This window comes from Xiphophorus couchianus, chromosome 21, assembly GCF_001444195.1.
Source record: "Xiphophorus couchianus chromosome 21, X_couchianus-1.0, whole genome shotgun sequence".
NCBI lineage: Eukaryota > Metazoa > Chordata > Actinopteri > Cyprinodontiformes > Poeciliidae > Xiphophorus > Xiphophorus couchianus.
Window position 1 is genome coordinate 11,582,801 of NC_040248.1, and position 26,772 is coordinate 11,609,572.

At 38.7% G+C, this 26,772-nt stretch overlaps 4 protein-coding genes across 6 annotated transcripts; 3 read left to right on the top strand and 1 right to left on the bottom strand.

The window, feature by feature from the left end:
- The first annotated feature begins 254 nt into the window (after positions 1 to 254).
- LOC114136908 (receptor-type tyrosine-protein kinase FLT3-like) lies at positions 255 to 22,961 on the top strand. Its single transcript, XM_028005317.1, has 14 exons — positions 255 to 410; positions 9,901 to 9,977; positions 19,167 to 19,318; positions 19,410 to 19,531; positions 19,655 to 19,766; positions 19,844 to 19,986; positions 20,148 to 20,302; positions 20,427 to 20,562; positions 20,676 to 20,844; positions 21,940 to 22,040; positions 22,115 to 22,226; positions 22,307 to 22,515; positions 22,596 to 22,708; positions 22,785 to 22,961. The coding sequence occupies exons 1-13, from the start codon at positions 383 to 385 to the stop codon at positions 22,676 to 22,678; spliced, it is 1,599 nt and encodes a 532-aa protein (XP_027861118.1). The 5' UTR covers positions 255 to 382; the 3' UTR covers positions 22,679 to 22,708; positions 22,785 to 22,961.
- On the top strand, positions 15,566 to 18,557 carry LOC114136907 (uncharacterized). Of its 3 annotated transcripts, XM_028005316.1 has the most exons (3): positions 15,566 to 17,896; positions 17,976 to 18,060; positions 18,511 to 18,557. In XM_028005316.1, exon 1 carries the CDS (start codon positions 15,978 to 15,980, stop codon positions 17,709 to 17,711), a length of 1,734 nt encoding a protein of 577 aa, XP_027861117.1. In that variant the 5' UTR covers positions 15,566 to 15,977; the 3' UTR covers positions 17,712 to 17,896; positions 17,976 to 18,060; positions 18,511 to 18,557. The 3 variants fall into 3 exon arrangements, with proteins under 3 accessions (XP_027861117.1, XP_027861116.1, XP_027861115.1); XM_028005315.1 differs by having other exon boundaries at positions 15,566 to 18,060; XM_028005314.1 differs by lacking the exon at positions 18,511 to 18,557 and having other exon boundaries at positions 17,976 to 18,241.
- A 152-nt stretch (positions 22,962 to 23,113) lies between the features above and the next one.
- urad (ureidoimidazoline (2-oxo-4-hydroxy-4-carboxy-5-) decarboxylase) lies at positions 23,114 to 24,204 on the top strand. The gene is made up of 2 exons (XM_028005319.1): positions 23,114 to 23,406; positions 23,505 to 24,204. The coding sequence occupies exons 1-2, from the start codon at positions 23,232 to 23,234 to the stop codon at positions 23,852 to 23,854; spliced, it is 525 nt and encodes a 174-aa protein (XP_027861120.1). The 5' UTR covers positions 23,114 to 23,231; the 3' UTR covers positions 23,855 to 24,204.
- A 98-nt stretch (positions 24,205 to 24,302) lies between these two features.
- pdx1 (pancreatic and duodenal homeobox 1) lies at positions 24,303 to 26,509 on the bottom strand. The gene is made up of 2 exons (XM_028005318.1): positions 25,738 to 26,509; positions 24,303 to 24,726 (listed from the first exon to the last, which is right to left on the bottom strand). Exons 1-2 carry the CDS (start codon positions 26,114 to 26,116, stop codon positions 24,338 to 24,340), a joined length of 768 nt encoding a protein of 255 aa, XP_027861119.1. The 5' UTR covers positions 26,117 to 26,509; the 3' UTR covers positions 24,303 to 24,337.
- Positions 26,510 to 26,772: the final 263 nt, after the last annotated feature.

Genomic DNA, 26,772 nt, shown 5'->3' on the forward strand with positions numbered 1-26,772 from the left:
ATTATAATCACATATATATCAGTTTATCATATTATTTTATAAACTCTACTGTACTTTAAAATATCACGTGTCACAGCACTGAAATATATTTCATATAATAAAGACAGATCATCTGGAGTGAAGATGTTTTCTTTCTTTTTTTTCTTTGTGGATCTCAAATGGTTCCATTTTGTTAAGAAATTGAAATTATTTAAAGTAATATCCAAGAGATGGCAGAAGTGCAGCACTGCTGGATGTCAGCTGCCGTTAAAAATGTAAGAAGAAGAAGAAAGTATGCTTGGCCACTGTCTGTGCTTGCCCTAATCGCCTACAGCAGTAGGGGTGAACTTCACAGTGTTATCTGATGCAGACTTTGTGAAGCGGACTGCCAGGAAGTCTCAAAATGCAGAGAAAGAAAATTACAGTTGCAGGTAAGAGGCAGCATTCAAGTCTTTTACTTACACCAAAAAGTAAAGGGCGACGCCCCGCAGGGCCGGTGTTATGCCCAGAAATGCATGCCTGCCGAGAATTGCATCCCCTGTCGCGGGAGCGCGCATCGCTCTAAACTCTCGCATTTTAATGAGGAAACTGACTGAAATATGACCGAAGACGAAACTTTTAAAGATATTCGTAACAATATCACGTTTCTTAAACATGTCAGCCTTAAAACGGTGGGTTTTATATCGCAGATTAATTGAAATAAATACGGTTTTTACACATTTATTGAGACAAATGAGTCGAACGTTTTTCAGTCCGTGTCTGAAGAAAATGTTCTCCGCATTTGGTTTGAAATTTCCCGATTTTTCTTTTAACATCATATTAGCTTAAAGTATTACAAAACAGAGGCCCATTATGTAGAGCATTTTATATCATGCTTAACTGTCTAGCATATTAATGTAGAGGGGATGCATTTTAATGACTGAGCCTGCCAATATTTGTATCCCCTGTCTATTGTTGATATGAAACGTATAGCAGTTGCACAGAGAATAAGTGTCATTACGTAGAAAAGGTGAAGTCCCTCTTAACTCTTCATTTCTTCAAGTTAGCAGAGGGATGCATTTTCTGGCATAGCAAATTATTACCTTGCCAATACATGTAGGCCTTATATATTTTCCACAAATATAATTCTACTGATACAAAATGTATACCAGCAGTTCATAAAACAAGTGTGATTGTATAGAAAAAGTAATTTCACTCTTGACTCTTTATTTCTCCATGTAAGCAGGGGATGCATGTACAGCAAAGCCTATTATTAGCCTGCCAAAATATGCATGGCCTCTCCATGTTCTTCAAATATTATCCTATCGATATAAAACCCATACCAGTAATTCATAGAACATCTCTGATTATGTAGAAAAGGTGAAATCCCTCTTTAATTCTTTATTTCTCCATGTTACCAGGGGAAGCATTTTTTTGGCAATATGGATGTCGAGCCTGCCAAAATATGCATGCCCTACCTATTTTCCTCAATTTTATCCTATTGCTATAAAATTCATACCAGCAGTTCATACAACTACTCTGATTATGTAGAAAAAGTTATTTCACTCTAAACTCTTTATTTATCCAAGTTAGCAGGGGATGCATTTTTTGGCAATATGGATGTTGAGCCTGCCAAAATATGCATGCCCTATCTATTTTCCTCAAATATTATCTTATTGATTTAAAACTTATATCAGCAGTTCATAGAACAAGTGTGATTTTGTAGAAAAAGTTATTTCACTCTAAACTCTTTATTTCTCCATTTAACCAGGGGATGCATTTTACGGCAAGGCCTATCATTAGCCTGCCAAAATATGCATGCCCCCTCTATTTTCCTCAAATTTTATCCTATTGCTATGAAATTCATACCAGCAGTTCATACAACTACTCTGATTATGTAGAAAAAGTTATTTCACTCTAAACTCTTTATTTATCCAAGTTAGCAGGGGATGCATTTTGTGGCAATATGGATGTTGAGCCTGCCAAAATATGCATGCCCTATCTATTTTCCTCAAATATTATCCTACTGATATGAAACTTATACCAGCAATTCATAGAACAAGTGTGATTATGTAGAAAAGTTATTCCACTCTTAACTCTTTATTTCTCCATTTAACCAGGGGATGCATTTTACGGCAAGGCCTATCATTAGCCTGCCAAAATATGCATGCCCCCTCTATTTTCCTCAAATATTATCCTATTGCTATGAAATTCATACCAGCAGTTCATACAACTACTCTGATTATGTAGAAAAAGTTATTTCACTCTAAACTCTTTATTTATCCAAGTTAGCAGGGGATGCATTTTGTGGCAATATGGATGTTGAGCCTGCCAAAATATGCATGCCCTATCTATTTTCCTCAAATATTATCCTACTGATTAGAAACTTATACCAGCAATTCATAGAACAAGTGTGATTATGTAGAAAAAGTTATTCCACTCTTAACTCTTTATTTCTCCATTTAACCAGGGGATGCATTTTACGGCAAGGCCTATCATTAGCCTGCCAAAATATGCATGCCCCCTCTATTTTCCTCAAATGTCATCCTATTGATATGACATTCATACCAGTAGCTAAGAGGATAAGTGTAATTATGTAGAAAAGGTAAAATCCCTCTTGACTCTTTATTTTTTCAAGCTAGGAGGGGGATGCATTTTTTGGCAATATCGAATTTGAGCCTGCCGATATTTGCATGCCATACCTATTTTCCCCAAATATCATCCTATTGATATAAAACTCATACCAGCAGTTAAGGGAACAAATGTGATTATGTAGAAAATGTTATTTCTTTATTATCGCTATTGCAAGGATACTGAAGGAAATAAATCTGACAATGCATCTTTGCTAAATGTAAAGCATGCACAAACCATTTTTATTTTGGTTTAACATAAAAATTAAATCACTTTTTTTCATTAATTTCAACAAAAGAATATTCATAACAAAAATTTTTGGAAAACCAATTAAGTCAACAAAAATTATGTCACATGTTTAAACTGAAAATCCACAGAACTGCAGTCATTAATGAATTAGATTGGTACAAACATAAAATCTATAAACACATTGCACAGCAGTAGTCTGTGTCGGTTTGTGGGACCTTAATGCAGCCTTGGTGGTACCACCAGTTGCATCTGTCACATGTGATCTGTAAATAAATAATACAAAATGGTCAAATAACAACATAAAGAATTTTTTTTTAGTTCCTTATCTGTTTACTGAAGGTGATATTGGGTTTTGCCAACATAAAGCTTCTTCTTAATTATCAATATATGATTGGTAGAACTTTATTTGAGGAGATGACAGCATGTTCCTGACATGTATGGAGGTAAAAAAAATTCTAGGACCACAAGCAACTGTGTTTAATGTTTTACGACTGTACTTAAAAAAAAAAAAACTTAAGCTACTTCCCACTTACCTGCCTTGGGTGTTTATTTATTTTATTATGATTTATTTTTGTATATCTACATACTTTGCAACTATTTTAAGGATGGTATATGGTTTGCTTGAATTGATTTTTCACTGCATTACATTGTTGTCTTACCCACATGTGATCTTCTGTGTCCTCACTGCCACAGTGTCTGCAGAGTCTCCACTGACTCTACAGAAAAACAAACCGCATCTTTAAATCAATGTTATAAAATAATCTTAATGGTATTTTTTTGCGTTTTTTTTTTCTTTTAAATAATTCCATTTGTTAGTGTTCTTTTGAAAGTGGAACAATAATCCTGTAGATCTCAGTCGTCTAATCATCCCTTTTTGATAATGTCTGGTCTCATAAACAAATACAAGTAATAGAAACTGTACATCATATTGGCATATTAGGCAGGCTCACATGGTGTCTGTTTATTCATGAATTGAAACACACATGTATTCAAGGTATTTCTGGGATTTATGGTAAAAGAAAGCATCACTTAGTGTTTACCTTTTTATAATTTTCTCCAACTTAAGCCACTGAAAGTATAAAAATGGCATTCAGAAAATTTTAATATGTCTACATATATATGTGTATACATCTTGTGAAATTTGTCATTTTGTAAATGTTAATTTTATGAAAATACAGTAATGAATATAATGGTTCACATAATACATCTCATTCCAGTTTTGTACTTTCACAAACTGCAAGTCCTTTTTGCTTATTAAGTTACATTAAAGCTACTCAAGAAAAGTGTAATTGTATCCTAGAACAATTTTAAGTTTGTTGATTATGTTTTTTGCCTCAACAGTTATTGGGCTGTGTTATGTGTAATTTATTTATTAGAGATCAAGGCCAGGTGTATTGAAATGTTCTTCACTAATTGAATTTGACATAAACACTAACATGATTGTACTTCACACATCTGCAAAGTTCAATATTTTAATATTTCTAATTAGATAAAATAGCTGACCTAACACAATTTTTTTGTGCGTGCATGATTTTACACACAACATAGTATCCCACCCACATAGGAACTGAATAAAAAATATGTCAAAAGATACCTGATTCTGAGAGAAGTGTGGAAGACATGTTGAGTCTCATGGTATTAACAGCTTCTGCTGTTGATGGAAAGTTCTGGTCCTTGTTTTCCAGTATGCACTCTGCAAACTGTAAAGGCAAATATATTTTTTTCAAAAAAGAAAGAAGAGTAACAGCGGACTCATTACAAATACAAAATATTTGTCAAAGTATTAGATTGTCATATAGAGGTCATGACATTTATGAATAATTTAACATTTTTGCTATACTTATTTCAGACTCTTTCCAATGTCATTAAAATAAATCAACCATGTAATAAAGCAATATAATTCATAAACTACATTATATTTCAGGCAGAAATGCACAGTTTAAGTTGTTAAGCCAAAGCTGTTCATCATCTTAAAAGTTCTACTCCTACAAAATAGCATTAGATTAATGGCAATGTGATTATTAGAAAACCACTTTCATATTAATCTTTTTTTCACAACATCAAAAACATAAACAAGCATGTATACCAATATATTGATATATAATTCTATCTATCTTCAGACATAGATAGATATACATGTATGTGGAAAGAGACAGAACAGTACACATAAAGGTTATATAAATTGATTTGTAAACAGACAATGTTCTACATTACATAAGAAATATAAGTAATCATAGTCAAGTATATACAGTACAGACCAAAAGTTTGGACACACAGTTGTGTCCAAACCTTTGGTCTGTACTGTATATATATATATATATATATATATATATATATACTGTATATAAAAACATAAAACCACGGCTGCCCAAATCACGGCAGAATTAAATGTGCACCTCAACTCTCCTGTTTCCACCAAAACTGTCCGTCGGGAGCTCCACAGGGTCAATATACACGGCCGGGCTGCTATAGCCAAACCTTTGGTCACTCGTGCCAATGCCAAACGTCGGTTTCAATGGTGCAAGAAGCGCAAATCTTGGGCTGTGGACAATATGAAACATGTATTGTTCTCTGATGAGTCCACCTTTACTGTTTTCCCCACATCCGGGAGAGTTACAGTGTGGAGAAGCCCCAAAGAAGCGTACCACCCAGACTGTTGCATGCCCAGAGTGAAGCATGGGGGTGGATCAGTGATGGTTTGGGCTGCCATATCATGGCATTCCCTTGGCCCCATACTTGTGCTAGATGGGCGCGTCACTGCCAAGGACTACCGAACCATTCTGGAGGACCATGTGCATCCATGTATATATATACACTGCTCAAAAAATAAAGGGAACACTCAAATAACACATCCTAGATCTGAATGAAAGAAATATTCTCATTGAATACTTTGTTCTGTACAAAGTTCCATTTGCACAACAGCAGGTGAAATTGATTGTCAATCAGTGTTGCTTCCTAAGTGGACAGTTTGATTTCACAGAAGTTTGATTTACTTGGAGTTATATTGTGTTGTTTAAGTGTTCCCTTTATTTTTGAGCAGTATATATATACTGGTATATATATATATATATATATATATATATATATATATATTTAAACAGCACTTACTTTAAGCGCAAACACACCACATGAAACCACATCTTGCTGGATGGCATGTTATACTGTTTCACATTTCCACATTGACACTTTCATCCCTTTGCTTCTCATAAATGTCCTTGTTGAGAGGATAAAATGTTAAATTAACATTCTAGTTATCCAATTATGACATTTTTTATTATAATAAACAATAATTGTTCTTGTTTTTCTCACCTTGTTACTTCCAAGCACCTCTTCACATCTTTTTGGGACTCTCCAAGTGAGTTAAGGAAACCTATTGTTTTGAATATTCTTTTGTTGAAATTAATGAAAAAAAGTGATTTAATTTTTATGTTAAACCAAAATAAAAATGGTTTGTGCATGCTTTACATTTAGCAAAGATGCATTGTCAGATTTATTTCCTTCAGTATACTTGCAATAGCGATAATAAAGAAATAACATTTTCTACATAATCACATTTGTTCCCTTAACTGCTGGTATGAGTTTTATATCAATAGGATGATATTTGGGGAAAATAGGTATGGCATGCAAATATCGGCAGGCTCAAATTCGATATTGCCAAAAAATGCATCCCCCTCCTAGCTTGAAAAAATAAAGAGTCAAGAGGGATTTTACCTTTTCTACATAATTACACTTATCCTCTTAGCTACTGGTATGAATGTCATATCAATAGGATGACATTTGAGGAAAATAGAGGGGGCATGCATATTTTGGCAGGCTAATGATAGGCCTTGCCGTAAAATGCATCCCCTGGTTAAATGGAGAAATAAAGAGTTAAGAGTGGAATAACTTTTTCTACATAATCACACTTGTTCTATGAATTGCTGGTATAAGTTTCATATCAGTAGGATAATATTTGAGGAAAATAGATAGGGCATGCATATTTTGGCAGGCTCAACATCCATATTGCCACAAAATGCATCCCCTGCTAACTTGGATAAATAAAGAGTTTAGAGTGAAATAACTTTTTCTACATAATCAGAGTAGTTGTATGAACTGCTGGTATGAATTTCATAGCAATAGGATAATATTTGAGGAAAATAGAGGGGGCATGCATATTTTGGCAGGCTAATGATAGGCCTTGCCGTAAAATGCATCCCCTGATTAAATGGAGAAATAAAGAGTTAAGAGTGGAATAACTTTTCTACATAATCACACTTGTTCTATGAATTGCTGGTATAAGTTTCATATCAGTAGGATAATATTTGAGGAAAATAGATAGGGCATGCATATTTTGGCAGGCTCAACATCCATATTGCCACAAAATGCATCCCCTGCTAACTTGGATAAATAAAGAGTTTAGAGTGAAATAACTTTTTCTACATAATCAGAGTAGTTGTATGAACTGCTGGTATGAATTTCATAGCAATAGGATAAAATTTGAGGAAAATAGAGGGGGCATGCATATTTTGGCAGGCTAATGATAGGCCTTGCCGTAAAATGCATCCCCTGGTTAAATGGAGAAATAAAGAGTTAAGAGTGGAATAACTTTTTCTACATAATCACACTTGTTCTATGAATTGCTGGTATAAGTTTCATATCAGTAGGATAATATTTGAGGAAAATAGATAGGGCATGCATATTTTGGCAGGCTCAACATCCATATTGCCACAAAATGCATCCCCTGCTAACTTGGATAAATAAAGAGTTTAGAGTGAAATAACTTTTTCTACATAATCAGAGTAGTTGTATGAACTGCTGGTATGAATTTCATAGCAATAGGATAATATTTGAGGAAAATAGAGGGGGCATGCATATTTTGGCAGGCTAATGATAGGCCTTGCCGTAAAATGCATCCCCTGGTTAAATGGAGAAATAAAGAGTTAAGAGTGGAATAACTTTTCTACATAATCACACTTGTTCTATGAATTGCTGGTATAAGTTTCATATCAGTAGGATAATATTTGAGGAAAATAGATAGGGCATGCATATTTTGGCAGGCTCAACATCCATATTGCCACAAAATGCATCCCCTGCTAACTTGGATAAATAAAGAGTTTAGAGTGAAATAACTTTTTCTACATAATCAGAGTAGTTGTATGAACTGCTGGTATGAATTTCATAGCAATAGGATAAAATTTGAGGAAAATAGAGGGGGCATGCATATTTTGGCAGGCTAATGATAGGCCTTGCCGTAAAATGCATCCCCTGGTTAAATGGAGAAATAAAGAGTTTAGAGTGAAATAACTTTTTCTACAAAATCACACTTGTTCTATGAACTGCTGATATAAGTTTTAAATCAATAAGATAATATTTGAGGAAAATAGATAGGGCATGCATATTTTGGCAGGCTCAACATCCATATTGCCAAAAAATGCATCCCCTGCTAACTTGGATAAATAAAGAGTTTAGAGTGAAATAACTTTTTCTACATAATCAGAGTAGTTGTATGAACTGCTGGTATGAATTTCATAGCAATAGGATAAAATTTGAGGAAAATAGGTAGGGCATGCATATTTTGGCAGGCTCGACATCCATATTGCCAAAAAAATGCTTCCCCTGGTAACATGGAGAAATAAAGAATTAAAGAGGGATTTCACCTTTTCTACATAATCAGAGATGTTCTATGAATTACTGGTATGGGTTTTATATCGATAGGATAATATTTGAAGAACATGGAGAGGCCATGCATATTTTGGCAGGCTAATAATAGGCTTTGCTGTACATGCATCCCCTGCTTACATGGAGAAATAAAGAGTCAAGAGTGAAATTACTTTTTCTATACAATCACACTTGTTTTATGAACTGCTGGTATACATTTTGTATCAGTAGAATTATATTTGTGGAAAATATATAAGGCCTACATGTATTGGCAAGGTAATAATTTGCTATGCCAGAAAATGCATCCCTCTGCTAACTTGAAGAAATGAAGAGTTAAGAGGGACTTCACCTTTTCTACGTAATGACACTTATTCTCTGTGCAACTGCTATACGTTTCATATCAACAATAGACAGGGGATACAAATATTGGCAGGCTCAGTCATTAAAATGCATCCCCTCTACATTAATATGCTAGACAGTTAAGCATGATATAAAATGTTCTACATAATGGGCCTCTGTTTTGTAATACTTTAAGCTAATATGATGTTAAAAGAAAAATCGGGAAATTTCAAACCAAATGCGGAGAACATTTTCTTCAGACACGGACTGAAAAACGTTCGACTCATTTGTCTCAATAAATGTGTAAAAACCGTATTTATTTCAATTAATCTGCGATATAAAACCCACCGTTTTAAGGCTGACATGTTTAAGAAACGTGATATTGTTACGAATATCTTTAAAAGTTTCGTCTTCGGTCATATTTCAGTCCGTTTCCTCATTAAAATGCGAGAGTTTAGAGCGATGCGCGCTCCCGCGACAGGGGATGCAATTCTCGGCAGGCATGCATTTCTGGGCATAACACCTGTTGGAGGCCCCAGGCACCCCGTCTTTTTAGACGGGCTGTACTGAACCCAGATGTTGTTGTGCTTCTGTACAAGAACAATAAAAGCATTCTGATTCTGACATAGCAAAAATTATATAATTATTTGGCCAGTACAATAAAAAGAATAACAAAGTAACGTATCAAGATCAGTTAAGCTCACGGAGAACATCTTGAAGAAGAAATGCATTTGTTCGAAGTAAACGCGGCATACGTAATGCCTGCAGCTGCCGCGCCTTTGCCGAGCAGTCTGTTGTTTTCTGCTCGCACTCTGGCTGAGCTGCAGAGCAGCGAGCATGGCTCTGCATCCTGGCTACACATATTCATAGCAACTGTGATTTTATTCGTTCCACCATAACTTTAAAACTTTTTGTGCAACAATCAGAAATGCAATGTATGAACTGAATTTGTCTGTCTTGAAAACAAAATACAGCAAATTCGCGTAAAGTCGGAACATACTTTTGAAAATTGTTTTTTTTTTTTACGTCTCATTATAAATTTTCAAACCTATTTTAAGTGTTTGGTTTTTTTTTTTGTCTTTTCAGCTGTTCTCCTGCTCTGTGCTTTTCACGCACTCTGCTCTGATGATGTTGATAATCAGAAATGTGTGTGCAGCTGGGAGGTAAAAGAAAACGCTTTTCAAACTTAAAATATGGTGCTGGTATCTCCAAAGTGATACGAAGTGATACGAATGACATATAAAAAACATATTTTTTTTCTTCAGGGATAACTAAATGTATCTTGAAATATTGATTTATTGAGATTTATTTATTTATTTCAGCACAATAGCAAAATCTATATTGTTGTTTTGGTTTTGCTGAGCAAATAACATTTAATACAACATTTGCTACTATTGTCTGATTACAATTATGAGGAGTTTGTACCTATTTAGCTAAAATGTGTAATTTTGTTATTGTAACCCACAATTAGCAAACGACTTTTATTTTTGCGGGCCCACTTCCTGTGTTGCCCGAACGCTGCTAACTTATTTAAAGCCACGCCTCCAGTGCGCAGTAAAAGATCCTCACCTGTTCCACTGTGATTGTGGCTTGCTGTTGGCGTCTTCCTTAGGAATTCCTCAAAAAAATCTTTGAACATATTGATTTGATTGCTGGGTGAGTTTATTTGTTAACAGTGTTATTTGTTCTATGTGGTACTTCTGCTCAATTGCTCATTGGAGCGTTGTTTTATTAGAATCACTGGCATTGTTTACCTGGACCGTCACCAGGATTCTGTTAGTGCTGATTGTGGCTAAGTACGCCCCACTCTCTTCAAAAAGGTAACTTGTTGCTGAAGTTTGTGCGTATTCTGACACCTTTACATTGATGCCGAGGCACTGAAGTTTAAACTAAAATTGATCAGAACAGAATGTAGCTACACTTAAATTGATATTGCGCAGTATATTTATTTATTTATTTATTTATTTTTCTTCCCTCACTCTGCTTGAGTATTTGACAATTAATTTATTTTATTTTTCTTGATTGATATTTTGGAAGTGCACTTTAACTTTAGTACTTTAAGTTTAAATTGATTAGTTGAAATATGATAGTTTTGTTTTATTTAAATTATGGTTAGTTTAACCTGATTGAAATGTCTGTTTAATTATTAGGAATCTAATTATTGCATTTGCATTTAGTATGCATAAACTAGATGTTTAAATTTAATAATTATTTCCTTTGTATTATATTTGTTTCTGATAAAACACTTAATGGGTTTTCTGACCTTTTAGGTCGGGTTTTTTTTTTCCACCTGTCGGATCAGATCCTCATCTGGATCGAAAGATGGCGAGCTAGGAATGGACTATGGACTTTATGATTTGGACAATCAATTTATTCTGAGTCAATTCTCATGTGTCTCATTGTGTTATTGTAATTGTATGTTTTTTTATTCAAATCACTTAATATATATTCACCAAAACTAAAAGCACTGCCTCCTGTGTTTTTTCACACCTCAGGCTCCTTAAAAGGCCACTCTTCCGATGCTGCTTATGTAGCCGCAGTTAGCTGCCTAGCCCATAACTGTTACATTACTTTGGCGAGCTAGCCAGGAGCCTGATACTGTGAATGTTTTGGTGAATGTGTTTTGTGGTTTGGTATTGAAATATGGATTTCTTTGACCAAGTTGGTATCAATGTTGCTAATTCTGTCATCATTAGTGGTGTAACGAACACTCAAGCAGATGATGAGATTGTCAATCTTTTACGTAGTTATGGTGGAATTAAGGTTTTTTCTGTTACTGCATGTGAGAGTCCATTTTATAAAAACCTGGCCGTTGAATTTACTAATTCTGCAGATTTGGAAAAGCTAAAATCGCTTTTACCATATGTTTATCCATCTCAGGTTGCAGAAGATGTTATATTTGTTGTTAAATTGCTTTCAAGAGAGTGCCCTGCCACAGTCACAGTGGACACGACCTTACCTCCTGATTATCTCCATGAACTGAAACGTATTTCCCAGCAGAGTGGACAATCATTTGATGACGTTTTGAGAGGAGTTTTTGAACAAATAAGTGCTCATTTAGGAATAGCGGCTACCGGAGGGGAGCCTGATGGGGATGATGAAGGGGATGGTGATGAGGAGGATATTGTTGAAATACTTACCATTGAAAGAGAGTCCAGTCAGACTCAGCCATCTACTCTTCCCGCAAACCAATCAGATCAGTCCACCACCTACCAGCAGGGACCACAAACTCAGCCTAATCCAACTACAAATGTGGGGCCGAGAATTTTCCTCTCGGGGACTGATCTGAATCCTTCTGGGGTTCAAAGGGTTGTTGTCGAACACATTGTGCGCAGAGATGATGTAAATCTTCAACCTCTGTCTTCAGTTAGACTACGCACCTTTTCAGGAAGACTTCCAAAACCTCAGCATGAGGCAGATTATGAATCCTGGAGGTCTCAAATAGAACTCTTAAATGCAGATCCAAGTCTAGCACCTTTACATGTTACAAGGCGCATTTTGGAAGGTTTACTCCCTCCAGCTGCTGACCTAGTGAAGGGTTTGGGGCCTGGTGCCCTGCCTGCAACATTTTTGCAGGTACTTGATTCTGCATATGCCACTGTTGAGGATGGAGAAGAATTGTTTGCAAAATTTTTAAACACGCTTCAGGACCATGGGGAACGACCATCTTCTTATCTGCAGAGACTCCAGTTGGCTCTCAGCACAGTGGTGAAGCGTGGTGGGATTCCAGCCACTGAAATTGACAAATATTTGTTAAAACAATTTTGTAGAGGTTGCTGGGATAACAGCATGATTAACAAACTTCAACTAGAAAAGAAAAAAGACCAACCACCTCCTTTCTCAGAGCTTTTATTAAAACTCAGAACAGAAGAAGACAGACAGTTGGCAAAAGAGATGTTAATGAAAAAACATATTCCATCAGTCAAGCATCGTGTCAGTGCACAAGCTCACACTACCAGTTCATGTTCATGTAGCCATCTATCAGACTCGGGTGCTATCGAAGACTTAAGGAAGCAAATGTTAAAGCTGCAGAGTCAAATGTCAGCCCTGCTGTCTAAGGACTCTAATTCTGCTAAACCAGAAAATCAGATGAAAAAACAGAAACCAAAATCTGGCCAACCTAGTAATAGGCCAAAGCCCTGGTTCTGTTTCAAGTGTGGACAGGATGGTCACATTGCTCCCAACTGTTCCAGTCAGCCAAATTCCAGTTTAGTTGAAGAAAAACGCCGCCAGCTCAAACACAAACAGCAGTCCTGGGACAAAAGTAAGCCATTAAACTAGAAGCAGTTCTTACTGAGGGACAAGTGGGAGCTGCAACTAGTGAATGTCCCCACACTACAGACTCATTTTCACATTTTTCATTACCTAAAGGATTAGTGGGCACAAGGAGTACTGGTGAGGTGAAGATTAAAGGGATCAATTTTCATTGCCTCTTGGACACAGGTTCCCAAGTCACCACAATTTCACATTCCTTCTATAACACCCATCTATCAGATCACAAAATAAAACCAATAAATGATCTTTTGGAGATAGAAGGTGCAAATGGTCAGAGGGTGCCTTATATCGGATATGTGGAACTCTGTTTGACATTTCCCCCTGAGTTCACAGGAGAAGAGATGGACATAAACACCTTGGCCTTGGTTGTTCCAGACCTGCGATCATCACAACCCCCTGTTCTGATTGGCACCAACACTTTGGATGTTGTGTATAACCAGTGCTGTCAGTCACAGTCTGAGTTCCATCCTGTGCCTTTTGGATATAGAGCAGTGCACAAAATTTTGGAGATAAGGCATAAACTAACAACAGATGACTATCATGGCATTCTAAAAATGCAGTCATCCATCCCACAGGTCGTTCCTGCACAGAAGATTGCTGTGCTGGATGCTCTTCTTATTTGCCCATTACTGCAAGGTGAAAAAGAAGTAGTTATTCAGCATCCAACCTCTTTCTCTCTACCGGGTGGTTTGATAGTAAAATCTAGTCTTTTTGATTTACCTCCTGTACAGCCTGCTTCTCTGCCAGTGGTGATCACTAATGAATCTGACCATGACATTGTGATTCCAGCCAGAGCAGCCATCGCTGAAGTCAGTACCATCCAAACCATTCTTCACAAAGAGCAGAGTGTGCATCAACCTTCCTATAGTTCTGAGCCAAATCCAACCAAATTGAACTACAACTTTGGAGATTCGCCACTCTCAACTGAATGGAAGCAACGTATAACAACCATGCTCAACAGTATGTCAGATGTTTTTTCAAAGCATGATCTTGATTTTGGTCGTACAGATAAGGTCAAGCATGAGATCAAGCTATCAGATCCCACTGCTTTTAAACAGCGACCAAGACCCATCCACCCCCTAGATGTGGATGCGGTACGTAAACATATTCAAGAACTGCTGCAGTCTGGTGTTGTACGTGAATCCAACTCACCCTTTGCTTCCCCCATAGTTGTAGTGCGGAAGAAAAATGGTGCAGTACGGCTCTGTATTGATTACAGGAAGTTGAATGCACAGACCATCAGGGATGCATATGCTTTGCCAAAGCTGGAGGACACATTTTCAGCACTGTCTGGCTCGACGTGGTTCTCCACACTGGATTTAAAATCTGGTTACTACCAGATTGAGATGAATGAATCAGACAAAAATAAAACTGCATTTGTCTGTCCGCTTGGATTTTATGAATTTAATCGTATGCCTCAAGGTGTAACTAATGCTCCTAGCACCTTTCAACGCCTTATGGAGCGGTGCATGGGAGACATGAATTTAAAAGAAGTGCTTGTTTTCATTGACGATTTAATAGTGTTTGCACCAACTCTAGAAGAGCATGAACTTCGGTTGAAGAAAGTTCTTCAACGCCTGAAAGAATTTGGATTGAAGCTGTCAGTTGAAAAGTGTGTTTTCTTTCAGACATCTGTTCGCTACCTTGGACATGTAGTTTCAAGGGATGGAGTGGAGACAGATCCAGACAAGATTTCCACCTTAACATCTTGGCCGGTTCCTCAGAATTTAAAAGAGCTCAGATCATTCCTTGGTTTTGCAGGGTATTATCGCCGGTTTGTGGAAGGGTTCTCATCAGTGGTCAAACCTCTCAATGAGTTAACAGCTGGATATCCACCCTGCCAGAAAAAATCAAAACAGATGAAGTTGCAGCATTACCTTGACCCCAAAGAACCCTTTGCTTCTCGCTGGACAACTGCTTGCCAGCAGGCCTTTGAAGAGGTAATCCGGAAACTCAGTACAGCACCAGTTCTTGCATTTGCAGACCCAGGTAAACCCTACATATTACACACAGATGCTAGCTCTACTGGCCTTGGTGCAGTTTTGTACCAAGAACAGGATGGGCAGAACAGGGTGATTGCATATGCCAGCAGAGGTCTGTCCCGCAGTGAAAGTCGATATCCTGCCCATAAACTTGAGTTTTTGGCCCTCAAATGGGCAGTTACAGAAAAATTTTATGACTACCTGTATGGATCCGATTTCACTGTGGTTACAGATAGCAACCCATTGACATATCTGCTAACTTCTGCTAAATTGGATGCTACAAGCTATAGATGGCTTTCTGCTCTTTCAACTTTTACTTTTAAGATCATTTATCGGGCTGGCAGGTTAAATGTGGATGCTGATGGTCTCTCTCGGCGACCTCATGCTGAAGAGGTGGCTGATCCTTTGTCTCTTAAGGAGAAAGAGAGAATATTGAAGTTTACTGAACAACATCTGGAACATCCATCTTGTATTTCCATTGACCAGCACTCAGTCCAACCAATATGTGACAGGCAACTGGTGTACAGCTCACCCAACCTGGACCAGGTTGTTGCTCTTGTGCAAACCCTCTCCATTAACACTGACAGTTTACCAGACAGTTTTGTTAATGATCTACAGTTCTCTTCACCTGTTGTGCCATCTTTCTCTGAAGGTGAAATTGCTGACAAACAGAGAGCCGATCCAGTCATTCAGCACATTATTGCTCAGTTGGAACGAGGGGAAAACCCACCGCCATTTCTGAGGGAACAGCTCCCCGATCTGCCATTACTCCTGCGAGAGCTTACACGCTTGGAGCTCCATAATAATGTTCTTGTCAGGAGGAGGAATATTGGAGGTGAGCTTACTTACCAACTTGTACTTCCAGAGGAATGGCGGCCTGAGGTCCTCAACCAGCTTCATGACCAGATGGGCCATTTGGGCACAGAAAGGACTCTGGATCTCGTCAGATCACGGTTCTTCTGGCCACGAATGGCAGTTGATGTCTGTAACAAACTCAAGAACTGTGAGAGATGCATCCGAAGAAAAGCACAACCTGAGAAAGCTGCACCACTTGTTAACATCAAAACCACAAGACCACTCGAACTTGTCTGCATGGACTTTCTCTCCATAGAACCAGACCGAAGCAACACCAAAAATGTTCTAGTGATAACTGATCATTTCACAAAATATGCTGTTGCCGTGCCAACCCCAAACCAAAGAGCCAAAACCGTAGCAAAAGCGCTATGGGAGAACTACCTTGTCCATTATGGAATGCCAGAGCGTCTCCATAGCGACCAAGGGACTGATTTTGAATCTCATACTATCAAAGAGCTCTGTCAGATCACAGGAATCCAAAAGATTAGGACCACACCTTACCATCCCCGTGGCAATCCTGTGGAGCGATTCAACCGAACACTCTTAAACATGTTGGGTACGCTGCAAAAAGAAGATAAAATTCACTGGAAAGATTTTGTGAAGCCATTGGTACACGCTTACAACTGTACCCGAAATGATGTCACTGGATACTCCCCATATGAATTGATGTTTGGTCGGCAACCCCGCCTTCCTGTTGACTTAGCTTTTGGACTGCCTGTGTCTGAAAAACCATCTACATCTCATTCACAGTATGTTGAAAAGCTCAAGTCACATCTCAAAGAAAGTTATAAGATTGCAACTGAAAACGCTGAGAAAGTCATGTGGAAGAACAAACTCAGATTTGACAAGCAAGTCACAGCTGCAGAACTCTCAGTTGGAGATAGAGTTCTGGTTAGAAACGTCAAACTGCGAGGCAAGCACAAGCTCGCAGACCGGTGGGAATCAGACGTGTATATTATTCAGAAGAAAGCCGGCACTCTTCCAGTATACACAGTCAAACCAGAAGGCAAAGATCGTCCCATCAGGACCCTCCACCGTGACCTGTTGTTGCCTTGTGGCTACCTGTCCCCAGCCTCTAAACCAGAACAGATAAAGCCAACAACAGCCATTGCACCTGAGACTTCAGAAAATGTAGATCTTTTAGACCCTGAAAATGAAGAACTGTTTTTATTTGACTTACCTGATTTCTCCAGCTCCTATGTCACCAGAGTTACAACTGAGGTTGACTTACCTGCTCCTGCATCTACTGTCGCTCCTCTGCCTGTGGATCCGCCTGGCCAGCATCCCCAGAGCTCTTTGGAAGAAGAGGTTGGTGAGGAAAAGGAAGTGGAGTCTGGACCTGAACCTATTGCTGAACTGGACATGGAACAAACAGCTGAAGATGGAACAGATTCTGATGACTCAGAGCCTCTCGTGGAAAATTCCTCCTCTCAATCAGGACCTGTCTCTCCTCACCCAGAATCTGCATCCTCTCCAGGACAATCCAGCATGTTAAGTGATTCTTCTGCTGCAAAACTCTCCAGCCCAGATCCTGAACCACCTGTCAGACGCTCTACCCGAACACATCAGCCACCAACTCGTCTGCAGTATTCAACACTTGGTCATCCACTTCTGCAGAGCATCCAGACCCTGTTTCAAGGACTCAGTACAATCTTTACATCTGCTCTGGACCTGGATGAGACCTCTGTGACCTCTACATCATGTGACAGTGTGGTGTGTCACCAGCCTGTTGCATGTACGAGGCCGCACATGAGTTTAGGGGGGGAACCTGTAACCCACAATTAGCAAACGACTTTTATTTTTGCGGGCCCACTTCCTGTGTTGCCCGAACGCTGCTAACTTATTTAAAGCCACGCCTCCAGTGCGCAGTAAAAGATCCTCACCTGTTCCACTGTGATTGTGGCTTGCTGTTGGCGTCTTCCTTAGGAATTCCTCAAAAAAATCTTTGAACATATTGATTTGATTGCTGGGTGAGTTTATTTGTTAACAGTGTTATTTGTTCTATGTGGTACTTCTGCTCAATTGCTCATTGGAGCGTTGTTTTATTAGAATCACTGGCATTGTTTACCTGGACCGTCACCAGGATTCTGTTAGTGCTGATTGTGGCTAAGTACGCCCCACTCTCTTCAAAAAGGTAACTTGTTGCTGAAGTTTGTGCGTATTCTGACACCTTTACATTGATGCCGAGGCACTGAAGTTTAAACTAAAATTGATCAGAACAGAATGTAGCTACACTTAAATTGATATTGCGCAGTATATTTATTTATTTATTTATTTATTTTTCTTCCCTCACTCTGCTTGAGTATTTGACAATTAATTTATTTTATTTTTCTTGATTGATATTTTGGAAGTGCACTTTAACTTTAGTACTTTAAGTTTAAATTGATTAGTTGAAATATGATAGTTTTGTTTTATTTAAATTATGGTTAGTTTAACCTGATTGAAATGTCTGTTTAATTATTAGGAATCTAATTATTGCATTTGCATTTAGTATGCATAAACTAGATGTTTAAATTTAATAATTATTTCCTTTGTATTATATTTGTTTCTGATAAAACACTTAATGGGTTTTCTGACCTTTTAGGTCGGGTTTTTTTTTCCACCTGTCGGATCAGATCCTCATCTGGATCGAAAGATGGCGAGCTAGGAATGGACTATGGACTTTATGATTTGGACAATCAATTTATTCTGAGTCAATTCTCATGTGTCTCATTGTGTTATTGTAATTGTATGTTTTTTTATTCAAATCACTTAATATATATTCACCAAAACTAAAAGCACTGCCTCCTGTGTTTTTTCACACCTCAGGCTCCTTAAAAGGCCACTCTTCCGATGCTGCTTATGTAGCCGCAGTTAGCTGCCTAGCCCATAACTGTTACATTATCATAACCTGGTCTTTCAAAATTATCATTACACAAGCTTAAAAAACAGCCTAAAATCACTGTGACACCAAAGAGCCTTATCTTCTGAAGTTTTCTAATTGTCAATGTTTTTTTTTTTTTTGTTATTTTAAAATGGCAGGGCCTCTTGATGACTGGGACAATTGGTTTTTTACATAGGGCAATGATAGCTTGTGCTGATTTTTTTTTTTAAATCATCATTTTAAACAGGAAATTTGTACTTTTTCTGGTTGTCCTTGTTTATACTTTATCACAACATATACCAACACTATTGAAAGAATCACTGAGCAAAAAAAGATACTCTGTCAAGGAGGATTAAATGCTAAGTTTTGCCTTCCAGTCGGATTGCTTTCAGGCAGCTGACCACCTGAGTGACTCTGATCCTGTCAGCCTGAAGTTGTCAGCTGGTAAGAAACTCCTCATCTCTCTAGAGGGCCTTCCTGATCATCCTGTCTGCCAGTGGGAGAGCGAGAAAAGCCCACAGATGAACATGTGAGTGCATCTTTAGGTTTATGTGTTTGTTGATCGATGTGCTTCTTTTCTTTATGTGGGTAAAGTTTGACATTTTCTTAAACCTCTCCAGAACTAGGAGTGTCTCCATGGTCATACCAAGACTTGCAAGGAATGATTCTGGGATTTACAAACTGACCTGTAAAAGACAAGAGAAGACCATTATCTCAAAAACTGTTGATCTTCGTATCCTTGGTGAGTTGCAGCTTCATCATTTCTCATCTTAATTAAGACTCAACTAAACAGAGAAGCATAAAAATGCAGATAAATTAGTGGATTTAAAATGATGTTAATCAATGTGATTCACATGCTTAATAGAACGTCCCTCAAAATCAAAGCTGTCTCTGGATAATATGAATATGGCACGCATGTCTCCTTATTTTAAATGCATCTCTGGTGGTTCTCCAAAGCCCAGTATTGAATGGTCTCGGTAAGACAACTAGATACTCTGTTCAGACATACATAGTTTTATCATTTCACTCTCTGACTATCAATCTTTCTTCTCAGTCCATCCTCAAGGGATGAGAAAAAAGATATTGATGGTTCAACAGCACAGAGCTCAACCACAACTGCGAACTATGCAGAGAGTGGAGCGATGTGTTGTGCCACCAACGATGAAGGACAAGAATGCACCCAGCTGTATGACTTTGGTAATTACATAAAAAAACAGACAAATGTTAGAAAATGTTTTAACTCAAACAGTAACCCTGAGCAGAGAAAGAGACCAGCTCTCATCTCAGGATTATTCTCAAATTAAGTTAGAAAATTCTAAATAAACACATTGAATAACTTGAAGTGTTTTATGTTTCAGACATAAATACTGCTTCAATGAAACCCGATGAGGTTTCTAGTGTGACCATAAGTCCCGGTGAGCCTTTGGTGCTTCGCTGCAGAAAATATGCTGATTGTAGTTCTGTGTGGGAACATGATGGCAAGGTTTTGGCGGAAACCTGTCCAGATAATGAGGTACAGTGACGAAAACTATGATTTTTGTTTTATTATATTCAAATACAACCACATTAACCACAGATTTCTACTCATTTCAAATACATTGTTCTACATGATTAGGATTTCAATGTTTTTCTTCCAGATCTGTATTAAAAAGGACAGACATGGGAAGAGCTGCATGCTGTATGTCTTCATCAGATCAGTAACCTCACAACACAACGGCACATACACCTGCAAAAACTCAGACAGAACTAAATCTGTGGATGTTCACGTTACGGGTCAGTAACAGCTCTTTACATGAACTGTTACTATTAGCTTTTAATAGCTATTGTTTTATATTTTGAATTAATAATGTACATGTGTTGAACATTTTATTTTCTTGTCTCCTCAGCTGAGAGCTTCATCACCTCCCAGCTGCCTGATCAGTTTGTGATAACTCAGAACAGCTCCTGCTTGGCAGCAACTGTTTCCTACCACCCAGTGCTGCAGCACTGCTACTGGGAAGCTCCTGATGGGAGTTTCACTAAATGCATCAGAGACAAGAAAGTGACAAAGCACAGGTAGTTTCATAAAGCAATGCCTCGGCATCTCAGAATAATCATTTTTCAAAGATAATTACATAATCTAAATTTTAGCATTAAAATATTTTTTAATTTCCTTTTCTGTTGAGGGTTTATTCTGCAGTGACCTCATAAAAAGGATTTTTTTTTTTTCGAAGGCTATGTATTTTAAATTAAATAATTGATATTCAGCCCCTTTACTTGGATATGTCTAATTCAAATGCAGCACAAGCAGCTGCCTTCAAACAGCAACAAATTATTTACTAAAGTCCACCTGTGTGTAATTTATCATCAGAATAAATCTTTGATTGTTAAAACATTAATGAACAAAAAGCATCATGAAGATCAATGAACAGGCCAGAAAGCAAGTTCTCAGGCAGCTTAAGGAAAGGTCATGTTATAAGACCGTCTTTTGTTATTTCAAAGTAGAGTCGAGAAATGCACTACAAATCAGATTTATTGTGTTTGTAAAAAAAAAAAAAGTACTATAACAAAACCAAATGTCCTTGTGTTTTCACTTCACAGTTATACAAGTCTTTCTAGTGTTGTGCCACACAAAATCCTAATCAATGCATTAAGTTGTGGGGTTGTGTCATGAAGAAGTTCTTCTGGCTAAAAAGAATAAGGCGGCACAATTAGGGTTTGCAGAATCGAATCTGAAAAAACAACAATATTCTGACAAATAAAGACTTGCATGCTAGCAAAAACAGCTCAAAACAACTTGCAACCAGTCAATCTTTGGGCCTATCTTTCAGCCATAGTGTCGACCCAAAGCAATGTGTTGGCATATTAGACCTTAAAATGAGATCAATCTAGTAAGTGGGACACAACTCCTCTACAGTGATGTGGGAAACTTATACAGAAAACATAGTAATTGCTGCTAAAACTGGTTCAACAATCTCTTCAATTATAGGATGTACTTTGTTTTTCACACACAACTTCCCCACTTTTCATTTTTTTATTATCATTGGCTGGTAATCTACTTTTAAAGCGTCATAAAGACCAGAAATGTTTTATGTCTCAAACCCCAAAAGGGAAATTGCTCAGCTTTCCTTTCACCATATTAATCTGTTGGCTGTGTCACTATTTTCTCAGGACTGTGAAGGCCTGTGGACCATTAAAGTCTGGAGTGTATAAACTACACCTGGAGGCTGGAGGAAAAATGGAAACAAAGGAAACAAATGTTTGTGTTGTAGGTATGTAACTTATGTGTCATTGTTAAAATGCAAATAAATACGGCATCACCTGTAATTTAAAATTTCCCTTCCAGAGAAACAAGGGTCATCAATTAAGAAAACAGATAATTACCTTTTTGTTGAGACTGTGAGTGTCTTGCCTGCTAAGTCTACATGGATGATGTTAAGTTTATCATCCAGCAACAGGTGAGTAATACACAGCAGCTCAGCCCTGAGACATCAGTAGGCCTGATTGTTGAAGCTCAGTGATCTTTGTTTGACTGCAGCTCTGAAACAAACCCACCCTGGGAAGTGATTGAGAGGAAGAATCACTCAGTTTCTGATGGCTTCTGTAACCAGAAACTCACCAGCAATGTGAGCACAATAAATGTAACGGTTGCAACAAAATTTAAGTTTTGCTTGACGGACCAAGCTGGGTCCTGGTGCAGTGAGGGATTTTATGAGGTTCCAGACCTCAAACCCGAAGCCTCCATAGGTAAGGCAAGATCATTCACCCTCGACATTCATTCTATAACGTTGCTCTAGCTGACTTCTACCATGTTTACATATTTTTAGCTTATCAATCTTATGACGGTCACTTATTAATGCCACTGAAAATTGGCATATTGGCTCTGCTCCTGGCTCTGACAATAATCTAATTTGTGCTTGTGTACTACATCAAGAAAAAGGTATGTGTCACACACTGTATCAGCACAGACACAGGCAAAACCATAGAAGACACTAAATCATTTTGGTTCTCAACAGAAATCCCAATATCAGCCTCAGCTTCAGATGATCCAGGTGGTTGGACCTAACGACAACGACCTGTAAGGAACTGAAAAAATATTCTGGAGAAGAAAAATTCCCACATTGTGCTGTAGAATTTAATTGTTTGCCAAAATAAATAAATAAAAATAGAACATTTTTATTTCTACACCCCAATGATGTGTTATTTTGTACTAAAATATTGGAATCCCAATAAAATACATTAATGCTTGTAATTTGAACTTGATAAGACATTGAAGTTTACAGGTGAATAGTTGTGCAAGGCTCTCTACTCGATTATGTCCCGTTCTGTGCTACACAGCCGCTCGGTGTCGCCAGAGATCAGATTTTTGCCAGTTGAATGTCCAGCAGTGCGTTAACCTGTTGCCAAATGTGCTGTCCGAAGGTCATTAAACACTACCCGTACAACCCAAAAAATCTGTTCCCATGGACATATCGGTAGTAAATGCTCTTCCTTATGAAGATTTTGTAAGTATTTTCGGTAATGTCGTGGAGAAATGTCCTCTTATAACAGCCGCTGTGTGGACCCGTCGTCCCTTTACGAGCTTAAATGCTTTAGAAGCTGCGATTAATGAATTCATCGATGCTCTCCCAGAGTCGGGTGAGGTTAAAGGATTTTTGCTGCGTTTCACGCACCTTGTACTTTTATTTATCATATCCATACTGGGAGCAGTATAATGAGTCACCAGATGTGCCCAGGTAAGGAGGGGATCCTCAGGTGTCACCCGGACCTCGCGGGCAAGCATCTCCACAGCGGTGCATTGACCCGGGAGTCCCAGGAAGAGCAGACCCGAGTCGGGATGGACGCGCTGAGCTCGGCGGAGGCCTCGCAGATGGCGCGGCTGAACGCCGAGTACAAGGGGCGCTTCGGCTTCCCGTTTGTCATCTGCGCGCGGATGAATGACAAGGTGACCATCTTGCGCGAGCTCTCCGAGCGCTGCCGGAACGAGCGCGCGGCGGAAAGGGCGCGCGGCATTGCGGAGGTGAAGAAGATCTGCCGCCTGCGTCTCCAAGGTCTCACGCTCTCTGACGCAACAAACAAGTTATAAAGCCTATAGTTCTCTGTTCCAGTTTGACCACATTTAACAGGGAGCTGCAATACTTCAGTACTTGTATATGTTTTTATTTCAAAGTTAGCATATACACTTTTAAACAGTGTAATTAATAAAGCATGTGATTTAAACATATATACACAGGTGGATGCTGATATCTGGAATGTACACAATAGTAAAACCTGTTGCCTACTGAAATGTAACTTTGAATTGACTTGTCGACAGACAGACAGACAGACAGACAGACAGACAGACAGATAGATAGATAGATAGATAGATAGATAGATAGACTGCTCCCTGATGAATGGCGCCCTCGGCAGTGAGCCACATTTCCCATGTAAAAAAAACCCAAAAAAAACTGGAATGCATGAGGGGATCTCGACAGGTCCTTTAACTTGCTGTAAGAACAGCTTTATCTTTCTGCACCAAAAATATATATATTTCCTATATAATCCAATTAAGAGCGAGTGCTGTCCACGTCTATGCTGGTTCTCTGGACCCCGACGCGGACAACGTGTGGCCATGCAGTGGGGAAACAGGGGGCGTGCTGGTGTGAGGTCCATTCGAGGAAGACACCCCTGCCCCCGCAGTCTCTCCCTGATCCCCAGAGGTGATGGAAGAGTCCTGGTCCGGCTCAGACCCCCTGGCCCTCCTCCGGTCCTCCTCCTTCTTCCACTTCATGCGCCGGTTCTGGAACCAGATTTTGATGTGGCGCTCGGTGAGGCTCAGGGTCAGTGCCAGCTCCACGCGCCGCGGCCTCGAGATGTAGCGGTTGAAGAGGAACTCCTTCTCGAGCTCCAGCAGCTGGGCGCGCGTGTACGCGGTCCGCGTGCGCTTGTTTTCCTCTGCCTCGGTCATCACGTAAGACCCTGGAAAACAAAATCGGGATTCCGAGTCTTTTATATAATGTAATTCTGTTATTTATTCTTTAATACACTTTAATAAAACTTTTTTTTTTATTGGGATTGTGGTAAAACTTAGAGCAGAGCCAAATAACTGATGATAAAATCAGAAACAAGTTGGTCATGCAACAGAAACAAAACAATAAATGTATTATTTATGTCAAGGCCAAATAACATCTGATTTATTCAAAACTGGTTTAACTGAAAATGGTGACATCTTGATAATTTAAGTTAATGTTTTTTTAGTTCAGTTTATTTAATTTTACTAACCTAAAAAGGTGATTATTTAGGCGTTTAGCAATTTATGGGTTTTTTTCTTAATTTTTTCCCCTCCTGTTTCTATGTAAAAAGCACTTTTTCTGCTCGATTTGATTCTCATAACCAGTAAGTGAAAATATATTTTATGCAAAACCAAAGTTATTGTTAAGAACTAAGCAATCAAACGTGCATTTATATAATCATCTTAAGTATGGGTAGTTTGTACGTTTGATTAAACAGAAAAAAACGCCCAATTTCTGCTAATATATATTAAAAAACTTTACAAATGTATCATGTTTATATATATATATATATATATATATATATATACAGAAACTGTGTATTTTTTTCTGTTTAATCAAACTTACAAACTACCCATACTTAAGTTGATTAAATAAATATATGTCAGCTTAAAGAATACACACCGCATTAATAATCTATTTATATTTTTTAATGGGTATAATTTCCTCATAAGTTATAGTTTTGCTACAGGTTTAAGTTTCAGAATCTATGCGCTGCAGTATCAAGTTGTGGCACAATAGCAAGCGCTGATCTTTTGTTCCAAATACAGTGAATTCAAGTCCTCTTCTAAGAGATGTCAATAAAGGCCTCAGAAAGTCAAACAGAGCTCAGATGTATTAATTGATTCCGCATTGTGGGTCCTTAAAAAATTATATACTTTTATTTTCTTATATCGATTTATATGCGGGTTTTTTGTACCTGTCCATTGGCCCTTCCAGGTGTGCGAGTGGGATTTGGTGGTCTTCATCCAGGGGAAAGGGAGGTGATATCTGTTCTGCTCTCCTGCGTCTATATAGCCCGGAGGCTGGAGTGTTGGCTGCTGCTGGAGGCCCTGCGGGTGGTGGAGCGGTGGCACGCCCGGATCCTCCCGCATGCCGGGCATGGTGAAAGCAGCAGGAGCGACGTCGGGAAGGCTGGCCTGCTCCAGGGTCCCCAGGGACGGCGGCGTGAAAACGGAGTGCACCTGCCTGCTCATGTAGAGGCAGGGCGGCGGACTGTAGTCATCTCCCGGGGATCTCTGGTAGGCGCAGGAGTCTTTAAAAACCTGAGAAGGGTAGAAGGGGTCTTCCCGATTCATGGTTGGAGAGGACCCGAGGCTGCGTACCTGCGATCCTGCCTCGGCGTGGACCTTCAGCTCTTACGCACCTGTGGCGCAACTGCAAGGCCCCCGCGGGCTCCGCACAGGTGTGTCCCTCTGACACCATGTGACCCTGCGGCGCACCAAGTCATTGGTTTCACTGTTTGCACAAAACGGGAGAGCTACAGCGGCCAGTTTCCAGGAGATTCTGAACAGAGCGCGTAAATCGGTGCCGCTCTGCAAATACAACAACGTTCACCTGCAGCCACCTCTTTATTTCCTCCAGACAAGAGGGCGAGTGAAAATGTAGCATCGACAATTGTCAGAACAGAAAAACACATTTTAGGCCTGCATGCGTGCAGTTTAGAAGTGACCGCAAAAAAAACTCCATTGTTACTCTATTAGATGTCCATATAGTTTACATAAATTTATCATTCATATTTTATAAAGTCTTTGAGGTTTATCTCCAGCTAATGCGACGTGTCAACCTTGAGTTTCGATGTTTGCATCAGGACAAAACCTGATTGATGCCACTTTCTCTTTGCAAAAGTTCCTGAAGGTCTTATATAAGGTCTCCACTTCACACTCATACCTGCTGCCATTCTTCAGTAGGCATTGCACTGGTGGCATCCCGGTCTTAGTTGAACCCTTTTTAG